General features: G+C 30.6%; 1 protein-coding gene across 1 annotated transcript in view; it reads right to left on the bottom strand.

Moving 5' to 3' along the window:
- The window catches only part of LOC118193625 (regulator of G protein signaling 7-like), a 280,378-nt gene continuing 262,023 nt past the window's right edge, over positions 1-18,355 (bottom strand). The window contains exons 14-17 of the mRNA XM_085823737.1: positions 13,838-13,949; positions 13,667-13,759; positions 8,461-8,545; positions 1-4,827 (exon numbers count right to left, since the gene is read on the bottom strand). Coding sequence (XP_085679863.1) covers positions 8,477-8,545; positions 13,667-13,759; positions 13,838-13,949 — 274 coding nt within the window. The 3' untranslated portion in view covers positions 1-4,827; positions 8,461-8,476. The remainder of the gene's footprint in view (positions 4,828-8,460; positions 8,546-13,666; positions 13,760-13,837; positions 13,950-18,355) is intronic.

Genomic DNA, 18,355 nt, shown 5'->3' on the forward strand with positions numbered 1-18,355 from the left:
TTTTCACTTTTATAACAATTGATGTATATATAAATTCTAAAATACATAGATAATTTTTATACTCAATGTAACAATAGTTCCAGATTAATTTCACTCATTTTCTTTTTTTTGCTCCCCCCAAGCAACTAAAATAGCTGCTACCTGAATACTCTGAAGATCAAAACATATAAATCGCCAATATTTAAAAGTCCACGCATATTGAATGTATAAAATACTAGTAAATTTCAGACTAGTCATTCTTAAAATATTTTAATAAAACTTGTTTAATTCAGCATTAATACAAGTGAAATTGATCTAGAATAGTTGTTGCAAGACTTCAAATTAAAAAATTAGTTTTTTTTTTTTTTTTTTTTTTCATATACTTGAACAGGGTGTGTTCAGAAATTTTTGTAACGATTTTGCAGAGATTTATAAACAAACCTTAGAATTTTATTTTTTAATATGTTCAATCTGATAGCCCTTTCGTTGAACTATCATAGATCTTGATTTCCTCCTTGATTTGATCTTTCTTAAAAGTCCTTTTTTCAAAACATTAAGGTTGGTTTTATTCTATTCCTCTTTCACAATCTTCCAGAGTCCATCCATTGTTTAGAACATCACTTATAATGAGCTCGTTTCAAAAGTCCAGTGTTATATCAGGGGACGTGGGTGCGATGCATTTAAAGGGAATAGCTTCAATTCTGGTTTCATTTGTAATTTCCCCCCCCCCCCAAAATAGAGCAGTAGATTTAGAGGTATGGCTGGAAGTCTTATCCTGATGGAACTTAACACAGTGACAATTGGTTGGATTAAGAGAGTGAATTTCTACTTAAAAAAAAAAAAAAAAAAAAATGTTAAAAATATTTCTAATAGTAATCCAAATTAATTTGACATTTTTTTCTATTTTCCTTATTTTAAGTTTTCTGTTACAAGAGAATCCAATAATAACCATAAAACTTTTAGAAAAACTTTTCTTATTTTCTCTGAACCAACATATTAAATTTTTTTTCTCTTCTTTTTCGGTAGTAAATCGATCTTTTCTATTGTAATCAGATAAGTATATCCAAGCCTCATCAGTTGTAACTATATATTTCCATTTTTCACCTGTCAAATAATTTTCATACGGTAATCTGCGCACAGTTTTACTCTGAGAAGCACGTTTCTGGATTAGGTTATGAATATATGTTTTTTTCTTTTGATTAGCTTTAAATCAGATTTTATAATTTTGTTCATAGTTTCTACAGAGATATTTAAAAATTTTGCAAAAGCTCTTTGGGGGGCTGGATTCCTTTAAAACATGAGATGCAAATTTAGCCTTTGTTGGGTATGGATTCTTTGCCTTTTTCCCGCTCAGATGTAAACTTTGACGTGTCTTTCCTTTCATATTAATTATGTGACTTATTTTACGTGTAGAAATATTAAAACCATGCTTTAACATCTTTTTTAATAATTGAATAAGGGCATTTTCCTTCGGACAGCGGAAAAACATAGCCTTCAACCTCAGTTTATTTTTCGGTGACATTTTAAAGAAAAGAATATTTTTAATGCTGCAGATGATAATTAAACCTTATTCCAATTGGATGCCAGTTAAGTTTGCATTTTAAAATTAATATTTAAATTCGTGGAGGAAATCAAAATCATTATAAAAATGTGTGAACACCCTCTGTATATTCGTAAGCATATTATATAAGTTGTAGAGCTCATAAAATTAAAGGATTTATTTAATATTCGAACCCATATAAAAATTATACATTTAATTTGTAATTTTGATCAGGTTAAAATATATAAACTATACATATTGAGTATGTATTTTATGCTCATTATGTGTAGTAAGGTATAAAAAAGATGAAAGAAAAACAAAGGTTGAAAAGGATACACAAGATAACAGTGATTAAACAACTGAAAAAATAAACAATAGTAAGAAAAGAAGGAAAAAGAGAAATACTTTTAGTTACATAAAAACTGAGACCTGGTAAAACCAAAATTTTGTAGAATCTCATATCCAAACCATAATTACATATACAGAAAATCACAGTCTGATAGCTGTCAAAAGCAAAAATGAATTAATACATCAAAATGTTTTTATACTTAAATGAATTAAAATAACATATTATCTGCACTGTTGCTATTATGCTATACAAAATGCTACTATAAATAATAAAATTCGTTTTGAACATTTCGGTAATTTGAATTCTATAAAATAAATTTTTAGAATTTTACTCACAGTCTAGAGTTTATATTTTGTAGGAGTTATTAAGACAATTTTATAGTCCTAGTTTCACACTCAATATTTTTTCAAGTTCGAAAATATATTTTATGCTTTTCTAAGGATATGTTATTTAATTTATGAAACTTTCCAAACAATTTAGACATAGGAATGATTAAATTTTTATTGCTGCCTTTAAAACTTACTATAACTTCATAATAACATTTATTCTTTTAAAAATATATCATGGAAACTTATTATGAAGCAAAGATTTAAATTATATTACATGTGAGGCACTAAACATAGTTTTATATTATTTGATGAACGATTATTAATCATACATGGGATGACTGACTAGCATAAAGAGCTACAAATCACTTATATATTTTGAACTAATATACTATAATTTTTATTGTGAGCAATTATAGTGAACACTGGTTTCACGGGATGAGTTTAGAAATAAAAAATTGCAAAAACTAAACATGTTTCAATAAATGTTCAAGAAATGACTTAATAGCTTTTTTAGTAATTGTAATAGAAGTGATTGAGATGTGCAGATATCATTTTAACTAATAACCTATTCCAATAATTTTTAAAAATGTATAATTTTAATCCTTTCAAATCATATTCTTTCACTCATTTTAGCAGAAAAGGGAAAAATATTTTAAAACTAATCAACCGGGCAGTTTAATAATCAGGTTTATATTAATTTTAGATAATTCTTTCAGAAAAATTATGAAACTGAGCAACAGATGTAATCAATTTTACAGAGTTTTTACAGTATTACTTTATTTTATTTTAATATATAACAAAAGGTTTTTTTTTTTTTTTTTTCCTATAGTTATAAAAAATTAAGAGGTTGAGATAAAAAGATATCTTGTGTTATCAAGCATCAGCACTGCAAAAACTAATATTATAATATTTTCAGAATTATATTTAATGAAAGTTATTTCAAATACCTGAGCAATAAAATGACAAATATTACTGAATTACAAAATGACAACAAGAGTCATCACATGAAACTTTTGAATAATAGAGTGAAAAGAGAGAATACTCTTTTGCATCTCAATTCCCCCCCCCTTCTATTTTTATTTGATATATATTCATCTTTCACTTTCAAATTATATTTTAAGCAAAATTGCTTTTCAAAATATAACAATAGGAAAAAGTTTTGACATATTTTGCAAAGTATTCTATATAATTCTTTACAGAACATACTGTCTCATAGATCTTCAACATTCTACATATATGCTTTCAGAGGATATGCAACATTTAACTATATTCTACTATTTATTGATAATAGTAATAAGGCAATTTATTGATTTTATCAAAGCTTCATCGACTATTGTTGGAAAATGAAAAACATCAATTTCGAGTAAAATCTCATCTATTAGCTTAGTGAATACAGAGGCAAGTATGAATATTAAGAAACAGCATTACTTGTCAATGAAGATAAGGAATATTTTCTCTTGGCTATGAAATTTATAAATATGGAAGGAATTTCTATAAATTATTTAATTAGCCATTCAGTTTTGGTTATTGTAAAATACATTTATTACTTGAAATGATTTTTACATTTCCAACCTCAATTTCTTGCAGCTTATCAGTTTCTTCTTATTTGATATAATACTATTGTTAAAAATTTTGATATTGACTTAAGCTAAATTTATTGAATATGTTAAAATATTTATTAAAAAGCATTTGTAAAGCATTATTCCTACCTTCAGGTAATGCATATTAAGTGAAAGATTTGCATATTCCAAAAATTAAGGAAGTGACACATTAAGCAACCACCAAATTATGTTCTAAAATCATTAAGTTTGGAAGAAACTTCATAATGGAAAAATGCAGTTAGAAAAATGAAGAAACTGATTCAGAAGCATATCAAAGCACTTATTTTGGATTATATATCCTGGCTATTTTTAATTTAGCAGTGAGTAAACGATGGAGGAAACATCTATATCTGACTTTAATCAAACATCACATTTGTTAGTATTAATTCTGACACAAATAGTTAACAGTTTCGTACATGTTAAAACTCTTTAAAAAATTGCTGTTTTTTACATATGATGTAACTATTTATGTTAATCAAGTACATTAATTTAAACAAATATACTTTATTAATATTACCTTGCATACCAAGCAGTTAAGGTGTAAATTTTTGTTTTAATAATTAATATTTAACCAGAAGTCATCAACTTATTTTAATGTTATATTCTCCCATGATGATAATCAAAAGTAGTTAATATGTTTCAATTGATTTTTGTAGTTGAAAGAATATTATATTTTCTTTCTTTCTTTCTTTTTTTTTTTTTTTTTTTTTGTTGTTGTTGTTGTTGTTGTTTCTTTTTTTAGAAAAACAGTTTTCTGTACAAGGATATGTACAAAAAGCAATGAAAAGAAAAGACACATAATATCCTCAAAGATTGTTTCCATATTGACCATCCAGCTGATTAGGGCCACTTTTAATAGAACATTTGTTCCTTTAAGTAAAAAGCTGATTTTATCTCCCTTTTTGCATCATTTCAGTTGACAGCCAGATCAGTCTTGGTCTTTTTAGGAATGATATTCCATGCTATAAAGAGTGAGGAAAAGTGTCTTTTCATTTCTCATAATTAGTCTGTATGTACATCAAGGTTTGTCTGAAAAGATAAAAGATATATAGTGCCTTAAAATGTATTTGAAGTGTGAAAGTTTATTTATTGATAAGATATTTATATTATACAAAAAGAAATAATCAGCCAAACATATCTTTTCAGGCAGTATTTATCAGGTATTTGCCCTCAAAAACGTTTTAGCTTAATTTGTAAATATTTTTCTAAAACCACCAATTAGGATTATGTAATAATCAAACAAAACACATAAAATAAAGGTTTCGATCTTAAAGTTTTTTAAATTAATTTTTAAAATTGTTAAATAAATCTGTTTGATAAAAATTTAATAAATTAGAGCACTATAAAATAATAAAAAAAAAATATTTGGCAGTATGTTTAGAATGCTATTTCAATATGCAGTTCATTTTATAACTTACTGTTGTACTTATTGAAACATTTTTAATATCCATTATCATAATACAAAATATTAATTAGCATTACATAAAACAAAGCTCTCAACTCTCCGGATAATAACGGAACATTTCAGATTTTTTCTCTTATCTTCCGGTAGATTTTAAAATCTTCCGATTTTTAATTTATTCGACTTTAGATTATTTGTTTCAAATGTAGTTTTAAAAGAATTTTTTATTTTTAAGTATCAGAAGAAAAAGAAATGTTAAGAAAGTTTTAATAACAATGTCTTTAAAAAATGCTGAAACTTTTGTCACCTTATCATCTCTTAATGAAATTTCAATTCAAGCAAATTCCATTTTGATTGAAATGATTTTTAGTGTAATCTTACTAATTTTTATTCGACTACATCTGTAAATCTACTATAGAGATTTATAAAATATTTTAGATTAAACTTATCTAATATTTATTTGCACTGTACTAATATTTACCTATGAAACTTTAATTAAACTTATTAAAGTTTCATAGGTAAATATTAGTACAGTGCAAAGTCCGAAATCCGGAACGTCCACTAACCGCAACGATACAGGGGTTGGACAAAAATATGGAAACACCTTTAGAAAAACATGTTTCTTTGCTTAATATGGTGTAGGAAACCCGTTGGCACCCAAAAGAGCTTGCAGTCTTCTCGGAATGGATAAATACAGTTCCTGTATGTTTACCAAGGAAATATTATACCATTCTTCCTGCAAAACGGTGGCAAGTTCAGATAACGATGTTGGCGGTGGATAACGAGAACGCACTTTCCGTTCCAATGTAGACCACAAAGGTTCGATAATATTCAGGTCTGGTGACTGTGGTGGCCAGGGGAGATGGGACAACTCATCCTCGTGCTCAGAAAATCAGTCCTGGACAATGTGAGCTGTGTGAACAGGGGCTTTGTCGTCTTGGAAGACACCATCACCATCGGGGAACAAAGTTTGTACCATGGGATGAACTTGATCGGCCAAAATGTTCACATAAGTCTTGGCAGTCATGTGCCCTGACACAGTTATCATGGGGCTAGCAGAGAACCATGATATGGCTGCCCAAACCATAACAGAACCCCCGCCATGTTTCACTCTTGGCAACAAGCAGTCTGTATTATAGGCTTGAGATGGCGTTCTCCAGACATAAACTCGGCCAGAAGTGGGGAAACAATGTGAAAGAAGACTCGTCAGACCATATTACTCGCTTCCACTGCTCTATAGTCCAGGCCTTTATGACTTAAACACCACCTTTTCCTGTTACGGGCGTTAGCATCACTGATGAGTGGCTTCTCAATGCAGCACGGCCAGCAATTCCCTGTTTATGAAGCTCCCTTCTAATTGTTTTGGTACTCGCAGGGTTCGGTAACACAACATTCATTTCAGCAGTAACTTTTGCAGCTGTGGTCTTCTTATTTTTCGTCACTATTGCCCTTAATGATCGTCTGTCACGATCACTCAGGACACACTTTCGTCCGCGCTGTGATTTAGCAGATGATGTTTTTCCGCTTTTCAAATATGCGGAATAAATCTTCGATACAGTACCTTTTGAAACACTAAACACCTCGGCTACCTTGCTTACGGAAGCACCTGTCATACGTGCTCCAACAATTTGCCCACGTTCGAAGTCTGTTAACTCTGATATAATGCAATGACAACCTCACATAACAGTACTCCGACAAACAACTGAACTGTTTAGCACATTTACGAAGTTGTATAGGTGGCGTCAGTAGTCAAAAACGCCAGCACCACCTACATATTTCATTAAAATCAATCTTTCTTTTCAAACATGCATTTCACACGGTGTTTCCATATTTTTGTCCATCCACTGTATGTTATCCGAAATTTCCATCAATTTTTTTAATCTTTCCTCTTTCTCGTACAGTATAGAGATTGATAATATAATACTCGAGCTAAAGCAAGTACGCCGAGCATCAATTTTTGTTTGGATTAGCTGATTATTTTTTCCTTCTGATAAACATCATTATTGACTATAATATTGAATTATCTGCGTGTTGCATCTTTAAACATCTGAAGGCTAGCGAAACGCAGTTTCATTTTAGCCTCTCTGTTGGTTCGGGGGTAACACTTTATTACCTTATACACAATAAAGTAAACCCCGAAGAAGTGCTTGTTTGGAGTAGATTGTTGTTGCAAACGCTAGTTTTATTTCATTGGCATAGTAGGGAAGAAGGCTGCGATGATCATTCCCCATCATCAATCAGTTAACGGACGGCGAGGCATGCAGTATAAATTCGAAAGATATCACAGCCGATTATGAAGAGGTTATTGAGAATGAAAATATCTCAAATGATTACTGATTGGAAGAGCCGGATTTACGTATAAGTTACACAAGCTATAGCTTATTCCCCCCGCAAATTAAAATATAGTATAAGTAGTATTAAAATATATTATAACAGACTTATAAAGGGCCCCATATCTCAAATAGCTTAGGGCCGTATCAAATCAAAATGTGGTTCTGCTGACTGGGAATTTTTGACACAGCAATTATAGGCTTGAACAAGAAAACTTTGCAACTGAACGAGAAATTACATATCTATAAAATCAAAGAGAAAGCATTCGCATATACAACAAAACTGTTTGAACAACTTATGTTGAAAAAATATTTTTAATGAAACAAAACAAGTGCTAACTTTAAAAAGATGTTAACTTCTCTTTTGTAGGTATGTGTGTGTGTAAATTTTGGTTCTCGTCAGATCATAAATGTTTTATTATTTCATAAACAACCTTTCATAGTTTTAATTTTATAATTTCTACATGTAATATTACAATTTAAAATTTTGTTTTAATCATGTTTAAAAACGATTTGTTAAATAAAAACATTTCTTTCCTACTTGGAATTCCATCAGTGTGAGATTGTTATGAAAAATTACAAAGTCAAATGTAATTAATTGAAAAAACAGGAAGAAAAATTATCATTTATATTAATGAATTAACATATTAAAATTCATAGATAAGAAGTTTTCAATATGAAAAGAAGTACAACTGTACTAGAAGTAAAAGGTAAACAATAGCACAAATTGCTGCTAATTTCAGCTCAAAATTATGTTGTAATTTGTTTAATAATAATAATACGAATGATATAGTGATTTCATGTCACACATGTGTAAGAATAATAAAATCCAATAAGTGAAAATTTTCACAAATATTCGATTTTGCTGTTATTAATCTGGAAGCTGTTTCACCATAGGGCAATGGATGAGTAATCTATCAGTACACTTACCTCACGCACTAGGATGCTAGGAGTTGGCAGTTTGTTCTTTCTTTGCACTGAATGAAATCACTGATCTAATTCCCTTCACGGAAGTCTAAAGAAAAAAAAAACCAAAGTTAAAAAAAAAAAAAAAAAAAAAAAAAAAAATTGATTGGGTTTATAATTTAACACATAAACTTCTTAAGAAAAACTAGAAATTTACAAGAGTACAAAAAAATCTAATCAGATTTCTGCAAATATTTTTATGTAGCATAACGATGTGTCAAGACCATCTCCCTCCAGAATCATTTAACATCAATAGGAGTGGACAAAGAATGCAAGATGACCGTTTGCCCTCAACAATTTTATTTGTTTTACAGGTCTCCTGTGTCGTAACTTAACTGACTATTGAATGCTTGAAAGTTATCTGAGCTATCGAAACTAGAAAATTATAGTTGGTCGTTGTGTATTGCTTTGAAGCCAATCAAGTCTTTGACTGTAATAAATAATATGCAAAAATTAAAAATAGATCATATCATATAAACTAATCATGTCTAATAATTGTAGTAAAACCCGAAGGATGTTTTTAAACGCTATGCTGAAAGACTCAAGCAAGAACTCCCGTGAACCATAAACCCGCCAAAGGACTGCAGCCATTCTAAAATTCTGAGCGAGTATGGAAACTATACAAATCACATCCCTAAATGAATGTTCTGGGACATCAAGCTGTTGCAATTTCACCGAAAAATGAAATGTGCAAGAGCAAAAAAGGTGTGTGCCTTGGGAATGTGAAAATTTTATTTAATGATAAATCTTACTCTTCTCTGCAGTCTGGCAAATTCCAATTTCCTTTTTTAACATGAAATTTGAGGAAAATATTTTTGAAATTGTGTTTCCAGACATTTCAAATGATCAGTTCCAACTTTTAGAATTAAATCTTTGGAAAATATATTTTCAGCTAGTAATTATAAAAGCTTCTATAGCTGTAAACATTACTAAAAATCCCTTTTCCAATCTATTTTTCCATATATTTCTCTGTGTATTAAAATTTTCAATTTTACATTTTAACCTAAATATGTGGCAATTATTTCCTTGAAATAAAACATTTAAATTGTTCAATTTTTCAAAAATATCAGACAAATAACAGATTTAAAACCCATTATTGTTTCAAATAAGAAGAGAAACAAAATTATGCAAATTTAAAATTAGCAAAATTCTGTCAATTTTGAGGGTGGTCGGACACAGGTCCTGCTTTTTCACGAAAATAAATAAATAAATAAATATATTCTACAAAAAAAAAAAAAAAAAAAAAAAGGGAGAATCAACGACTATTATTTCTTGTGAAAAGATATCAATAAAATACTATTTATGCTTATTTAAAAATACAACAATTTCATCCTTCAACTGTATCGTTTTCTTTAGAGCCACTGTAGTTCTGTGCGTAATAGAGTTGTTTGGTATTTCTAATTCATATCTTTGTAAATAAACGAGTGTTACGAGTGTTTTTATAAAATTAATGACTTTGATTGCATCGCGAAGCACAGCTTTTAAATTTGGTGATATTTTTTTTTGACTGCGAGTGCTTCCCTACAGATTATGCAATGCACTTTGCCATCAGCTAAAAAGCTGCAACCTTAGCTACAAATCTAATGTTCTCAACCATCATTTCCCTAGCACTGTCTCCACAGAAACAAACACAACTACTCCACTGTAAACCAGTGAAAAAGACATCACCTGTTGCTTCACTGGATTTATTTGCTTCTTAAAAAACGTTTTGCTGCCATTATAAGCTAGGTTTCAGAAACTGTAACTTTTCTTTCCTCTGTTTGCCTATTAATCTCTCAAAATTTTCTGTGTGATTTATTTCGTAATGACGACTTAAATTGTATTGAAATTTTGAAATTGATATTCCCTTGTTACAAATAAAACGCACAGTTTTATTGCGTATAACACCACAAAAGTACATAATTTCCCATTTATCTTGAAAAACAAGTCCATTTTTCTTTTAGACTTTTTTAAAGGCATGGCTGCAATTTCATCGCTAATAAAACCACTATTATAATTTTATTTGCTACATTCAACAAGATGAATTTTCGTATGAAATCAAGACTTAGAAGTTTTCCATAATTCTAAATGATAGTTATTGATAATATGTAGATATAATATTAAGTACAAATAGTTTTTTTTTTTTTCCCTTCAGTCGTACGTTAGTTTATCTTCATCTGTGTAGCAATACGAACTGCGCAGCTGTTCATCATCTCAAAGAAAGTTCACATCAAACATACTAACGCAATACAAAAGCGTGAAAAACCAGAATATTGAAGCGCCATCAACTGTCGGCTGGTGAAATAAATTTCCTTGATTGTATCAATATACACTGGTTATCATAAATAAAGGGAAAAAAAAAATTCACGATTACTGAAAAAGTTACATGTAGAATTTTATGAAACTTACTCACAATATACAACACATAGTAAGGTATCAAATAACATAAAAATAAATTACCACACAATTATGGTAGTATAGAAATTAGCACATGTATAAAATGAACAAATCAAAGGTGTCAGTTTGCTATAGGAAAAGTACCTTCAATAGGGAACATGGTCGCCTCTAGAAGCAATACAGCACATACAGTGATGGGTGATGCTTTCAATTATGCGGTCTATCAGTTTCATAGGAAGCGAGAGCCATTGCTCTTGCAAAGCTGTTGCAATCGCGGCAAGGGTCTGAGGGGGCAGACTGAGAGCAGCTAGACGTCTCTCTAACTCATCTCAAACGTGCTCGATAGGATTCAAGTCCGGGGATCGAGCTGGCCACTCCATGCGCATAATTGTTTCGTGTTGAAAATAATCATTTACGATGCGAGCTCTGTGTGGTCTTGAGTTATCGTCCTGTAACAGGAAAGCATCACCTATTGCCCCGGCACATGGGCGCACATAAGCATCAAGGATGTCATCTCTATAAACCGGAGCATTCACGGTTTCCGTTGGAAAGACATGGAGGTCTGTGCGTCCACCCAAAGAGATGCCACCCCAAACACAGATACTGCCTCTTCCGTATGCATCTCTTTAACGGATGTTTGAAGGATGATAACGAGTTCCAGGTTCTCTCCATATCAAATAACGCCTACTATCGCTTTCTAGACTAAGCCTGGACTCATCCGTCAAAAAGAACAGCCCTCCACTGATCAAACGTCCAGTGGACATGTTGTCGTGCCTACTGCAAACGGTCCCTCCCATGACGTGATGTGAGAGGCACGCAAATGGCTGGTCGTCTCGAATACAGACCACCTTCGTGAAGCCTTCTACGCACAGTTGACATTGACAACAACCTTCCGGTGGCTGCAGCTAGGGATGATCTAAGAAGAGTCGGGGTAGCGGTTATATTCCTGCGAGCACATAATGTCAAATATCGGTCATCAACGCTCGTCGTAGCAGTTGGCCGTCCTTGGCTGAACCTCCTAGAGGCCGAATCTGTGGTTTGAAATCGCCTCCAAATTCTATGAACCATAGAAGGACAACCATTTAGCCATTTGGCTACTTCTGCTTGACTTTATCCTGCCTCTAGTCTCCCAATGGTTCTCCATCGTAGTTCTGCAAGCAAGTGATGCCTGGAGATCATTGTTACGAATTGGCTATCTCAGATTTCTGATGTCACTATCACCGTGAAATATGTGGGCTTGCTCTCAAACATAGGCTTTTATTCTTCTTGCAGATGACGTATTCCGAGTGCAGCGCCACTAATTTGCATATTGCAGTTTTACTCAGCTACTCTTACTTGGCAACATATTCAAATTTTACACGGTTTGGCTTATTTTTGAGGGAGTTATCTCTATTTTTGTGATTTTTCCTTAATTTATGATAACCAGTGTACGAAGTTTTCCCGCTTTACTCTACTTACAGATCTGGCAGACAGTGACCAAGTCCTAATCTGTTCATTCTATCTTCTTTTTTCCTTCCACAGCAGTCGCTCACATCTGTTCAATCTATATTTTAATATGTAGTATAAAAATTGTACTGTATTTACAAATACATAACCGAAATATATAAGCGGATAATATAAAATTGCTGAGGTGTCCCCAGATTAAGACCGCTGATTCCTTTGGTTTATTTCAGGATACTGCATGCTTCGTACTAAGATGTGTTTTAATTTGTACGGTTTCATTCTCTGAGCAACCAAAACATCATTTCACATTAGATGAACTGGTCTTTTCACATCTTTACGATTAACATAAGAAAACCCAAGAGATAGAAATTTCTTGTATTCCCACCTTCTGAGTACTGCAATTTGCTCTTGAGGAATTTGCTGCAGTACCATCATAATTTTGTTCTGTTTAAATTTAGTCATTTGAATTTAAGAAAAAAATTCAAGATTACAATTTTTTAATATGTCAAAATTTAGCGCTTTCAAAGAAAATTTCAGGCCAAGCCGACCCAAGGACCCCTTATAAAAACGAATTTTATCTTTTAAAAATCACTTTTGCAATTAACTCCGCCTGAAAAACTTTTGGCTATTAATTGTATTTACAAAATCATTAATTAAAATAAAATAAAAAGAAAGAACACCTACAACATTAGAAATACTTATTTTTTACTTTCAAAATAATATGGAAATCTTATTTATCTATAAAACAAATGTGCTGTTTATTTACTTTAAATAAATATTTGCTTTAACTTAGGAAATGATAGTAGTAATTATTATTATTTTTCCTTGAAACGAGCCAATTTTTACCTTTTATTATGGTGATATTAAATTGCAGATTAATTTTGTGAAGAAAATTGTTTAATTTTTTGTTCTCATAAAACTATAAATTACTTTTGTACTTTTAGTTCATCACTTGTTTCATGAGTTTTAAATGAAAACTCATAGAAACTTTTTTTTATTTTTTATTAATTTTTTATTAATCTTTATTTTGTTTTTCATCTTTTACTGCTCCCATTTATTTTGAATTGGGCTTTTCTTATCAAAGTTTTTTACGTATTTTATTTTCGTACTGTCCACAATATATATAAATATCTGGTTTTAAGAATTTTTGGTGTAATTATTTTTTTACTTAAAAAGATATACACTTATATGCCCGACGTAGCAAAAGATAACTTTTTTCGCATTCTCTATCATTATAAATAACAAATGCTGCGTATTAAATGAAATAAATGAGTTTTTTTCTCTAAATACGAGATTGTATAAAATAAATTAACAAAAGATATTTGTTGAAAAGGAAAAAAAATAAATGCACCTTTTTCTTCATTCCATTTAAATATTCTTTGTACATCTCTGATCTAAGGTATCGTGAATAGCTGTCACATTTCATAAGCTGGTATAGATGAGCCTATTAAATATATGTATGCATTTTAGTTATATGATTCAATATTGAGACAAGGTAAAAAAGATCAAATAGGTAACTTACAGCTGCTTCTTCGAATGTCCATCTATCTGGTCTTTCCATATTTTTCTTCGTTATCTCGTAACTTTTAGAATCTATATTGATCGGGCAATTGGCATCTGGAGCGAGATACTCGCTGTAATAATTATAAAAGTATTTAATGGTTAAATATTTAAAAACCATACCCCAAATAATTAAATACATTAAAACAGCTAAATTTTATATAAAAAAAGAATGCAAAGTCTACTTGCATATTGTTACCAAAAATAATAACATCATATATCATATACAGAATACAGCACAAATTAATAGTCAGGCATTAGGAGAACAATAAATATCTTCATACGTGGATAAAATGAAAATAGCTAAAATCTTATACAACAACAACAACAATAAATATATTCATACGTGGATAAAATGAAAATAGCTAAAATCTTATACAACAACAACAACAATCCTCGAATAAGGGCATCATATTCCGTATTGACTGGTCCGTGGAGAACAATAAATATATTCATACGTGGATAAAATGAAAATAGCTAAAATCTTATACAACAACAACAACAATCCTCGAATAAGGGCATCATATTCCGTATTGACTACTACGTAACTAAAATCTCGTTATTTTGAGTACTTCTATGCGCTTTGAATAAAGATCAACTTTTAACTTCACTGCTCGTATTTATGATGTTTCACGATGTTTAGGAAATGCTTTAAAAGCTAATCATAAGACTGCGTTCAAGATAGTTAAATATTTGCAATTTAAGGATTTCAGAAATGTAGCCTATTCCATCAAAAATACGAACATCATGCACTATCGTCTTCGTCCAACATTTGTTTGCACTGCCCCCAGCAGTCGTCTACAGCACAACATGTATTTATAAGTGTTTTCTTTTTTTTTTTTGTTCAAGTTATTTCCGTCAGCGGGGCTACCAGGCCGATATGCTAACTACCCAGTGGACCGGCTGCCTCGCTGTCGGTGGAAAGAAAGAAAGCAGCATTAGTAGACGTACGTTCTAGTTTCACTGAAAACCCCGAATTTTTTTCTCTTAAACATATATGCGAAAACTTTGCACTTTTTTTTAACTATAGACATTTTGACTCCTATATGTAGATATCTGCGGTGTAACTGCATACACACAGATTATCTTATCTGCATATATGAAGAGAAATCTTACCTGTATTGGTCTCAAAAATGAGATGTAAACTTCATGACAAGCATGGGTAACAAACGCCTTTCCTTTCTGGGTGATAATATAATTACGAGGATTGGATTTTATTACTTTTGGTATTAACAGTCAGATATCTATGAGATTAAAAATTAATAACTTTTTTGTTGGTATAACGCATTCGAATCTTCCTGCTGCGAAAAGGGATATTTCTTACGAAAGTGTATGAGAAATGATCTCATATTAACGTTACAGGTAAAGAAAACCACAAATCTCATCATACAACCAGGATATTTCACCAAGAATCAAAATCTAAAGAGCAAATTTTAAACACCTACCACAGAACACACTAAGCACTTCACAGATTTTACTTTTAGCTACTACTAAATAGACGTTTAAACAAACCGGACATTGCTACAGATACCTTTTGAACATTAGAGTAGACAGGAAATTAGGTTGCTTCAGAAATGTGATTTATCTTAAATTCTAATAGTTTTAAAGATATCTGGAATTTTTTCAATATAGACATAGTAATTAAGACACAATAACACGCCGAACAAATGCTAATTCAGAAGTCAAACAACAGAAATCAGCGTTATATTTTCAAAATTTTCGCAGGACTTTCGATGGTTTTACCGAATTATTCAAATTTTATTACCTTCAAACAGGGTAAAAGTATCGTCTACGTAGCGGAACCATACCGGGAAATTTAAAGTTTCAAACAATTTTGATTCATATTAATGCATGTAGATTCATATTAATGCCAGGATGGGACTGAGGGGGTTTCCCATGGCTAATCCCTCAGTTTGCTTTTTTTTTTTTTTTTTTTTTTTTTTTTTCCGGTTTTGCAGCTGAGGATGGTGGTTCGGTAAAACCATCGAAACTAGTCCTGTGAAAATTTTGAAAAATTTTGAAAATATAACGCTGATTTTTGTTGTTTGACTTCTGAAATAGACATAGCAGTTTATCGTTTTAAAACATTTTTTTCTCTTGAAGATTTATGATTGATTAATGTCATCAAACACCATACGAATGTTACTTTTAAATAAAAATTTTGATTCCTTATTAATATAAAAAAATGTCTGGAGTTCTGGTGTCTGCAAATGCTTGATAAATTACAGATAATCTGGATCTTCATGCCTTCTTCCGCTATCATTAGCCCAAAAGGGCTATTATTCTGGAAATGGGATTTTGCGTCGAACAAGGAGGTTAGAATAAATAAGCGTCTTCCGTATGCCCCGTACAATGAAAATGAAACCGGGAAAGGTCACAGTATGACGTTTGGACTTATCATGGCAGCTGTCGTAGGCGAGCTTTTGGTTGGTTTAGTTTACAATCTAATTGGTGTTGTCGAATGTTAGCTTTCATCATTGAATATTTATAAGCCTCCTGTTCTAATTTTAATACTTAACATAAATGATTTTCTACTTAGTACATAGAAAAATCACAAGAATTGCAAATATTTGTTCCAAATTCAATAAAAACTAGGTACATGAAAATGTGTAAATAGTAACTATACTATACATGATAAAACATAGAATCTCAGTGGAAGTTTCAATGATATTTTAGGCAAATTATAGCTAAAAACACTTTTCTGAGCCTCCGGACGTTCATATTTGGTCTCGAAATCAGTGTAATTTTATTTAACAGTATGTTTTATAGTTTTACTGTACACTGTATGGCGGCCATGATAAGACGTGACGTCACGTTGCTGACATTTCCTTGGCTTCATTTTTGTGAAGTCATGCTTCCTGCATCTATTCTAACCTTCTAGGCGTCGAATAACTATAAGTGCATCGTCTCACTTTTCATTCGAATCTGTTGCCATTCGACAAAGTGTAAGATATTTATCTTTAAATGGAATCTGTCTGCTGCATATTAACAAACTAAACTATTTGAAAGCAATAGATGCAGTTCTTAATAATATTCGTTTCTTCCTTTTGAATCGGATTTTGTGTGTTACCTTTACTTTTATGTGTTACCTTTATTTATTAAATACCATGTTCTTTGCACTTAAAATTCAATTCAACAGCAATATCACAAAATATTTTTAAAGAGCCTATCTTTAGAATTTCGGATACAGTATCGCGAGCTGAAGATAATATATATATATGAGAAAAGTTTCTGAAAATAGTTTGCATTCTGATTTGTGTTTATTATTCTGTTAAATCATTAAAGTTTTACATATTATATGATACGGAAAATAAAATATTAGTCACTTTTCCCATCGTAATTATATTAATATGTAAAACTTATGTATTAAAATTTATAAATTATATTATATTTGACAAAAGAGTGAAAACTTTATTCTCATACAAGTTCGTCTAAAGCATTTTTAATCATAAAAATGATTATTCAGAGAAATCTCTCTGAAATGAAATGTGAATGTAGACTGGAAGAATTAGAATTGAATTCATATAGACGACGAAACAGCTCTACACAAAATACGACATAGCACTAAAATGCATTATCCATGATAAATTTATGTATTGCATAATTTATCGCTTTCATTCGTTTCATGCATTATGTAATTTCTCGTTCTCATAAAATTTTAATTAACTCATGTGACTTTTATTAGAAATATATACGTGTGATGCAATTAATGAATACCTGATATGGAATTTTGTCGCCAAAAAAGTAAGTATTAAATAATTGTTCGAAAAATGTACCTCTAAAAGAACAGTATTATTTAAATCGAAGTAAATACATAAAGGATTGTCCAAATTAATATGTAAAGAATATGAAAATTTAAATCCATTAATCATAAAATTTACATTTCAACTCTCGTATTTCGTATTTCTAACTCGTAAAAGAGATCATGTAGCAATATTGGAATAATCTTTCACAAGCGTAAATATTTGATAATATAAAATCTAAGCAGAACCTTTTACTGCTTTTCCAGTTTCATCATTTACAAGTAAAATATGATAAGATATTTCGAAAATATTTCGTAGATAAAAAACCTTCTATTATTTACAATACTTATAATGAAAAACCAGACGACTTCGTTCCTTTAAAATTCTTCCAACTGAATTCGAAAATATGCCGTTCTTTTTTTAGCCTTATTTATCCATATTTCGCTGTATTTTATTTTCAAACTTTATTACACTACATTTTATATGAGGTTTTATGATTTGAGAAACACATATAAGAGGTTTCTTTGTTTCAGACTTCATCTAAGGTTAATTTTAAAAATTTATAATACTTCTTTGAACTGATTTTTTTCCCATTTATTGTCATCCTGAACAATCTAAATTCTCTGAAACTCAATATAATTATAACTAACTGGATTTATTTTATTTTCTTAACAGTAAATTTTATTTTGGAAACTGCTTTTCCTTTAAACTATCATTTTTCCAACCCATGCTTTCTT

This window comes from Stegodyphus dumicola, chromosome 9, assembly GCF_044657685.1.
Source record: "Stegodyphus dumicola isolate Sdum_Otavi_A_Nest chromosome 9, ASM4465768v1".
NCBI classification, from domain to species: domain Eukaryota; kingdom Metazoa; phylum Arthropoda; class Arachnida; order Araneae; family Eresidae; genus Stegodyphus; species Stegodyphus dumicola.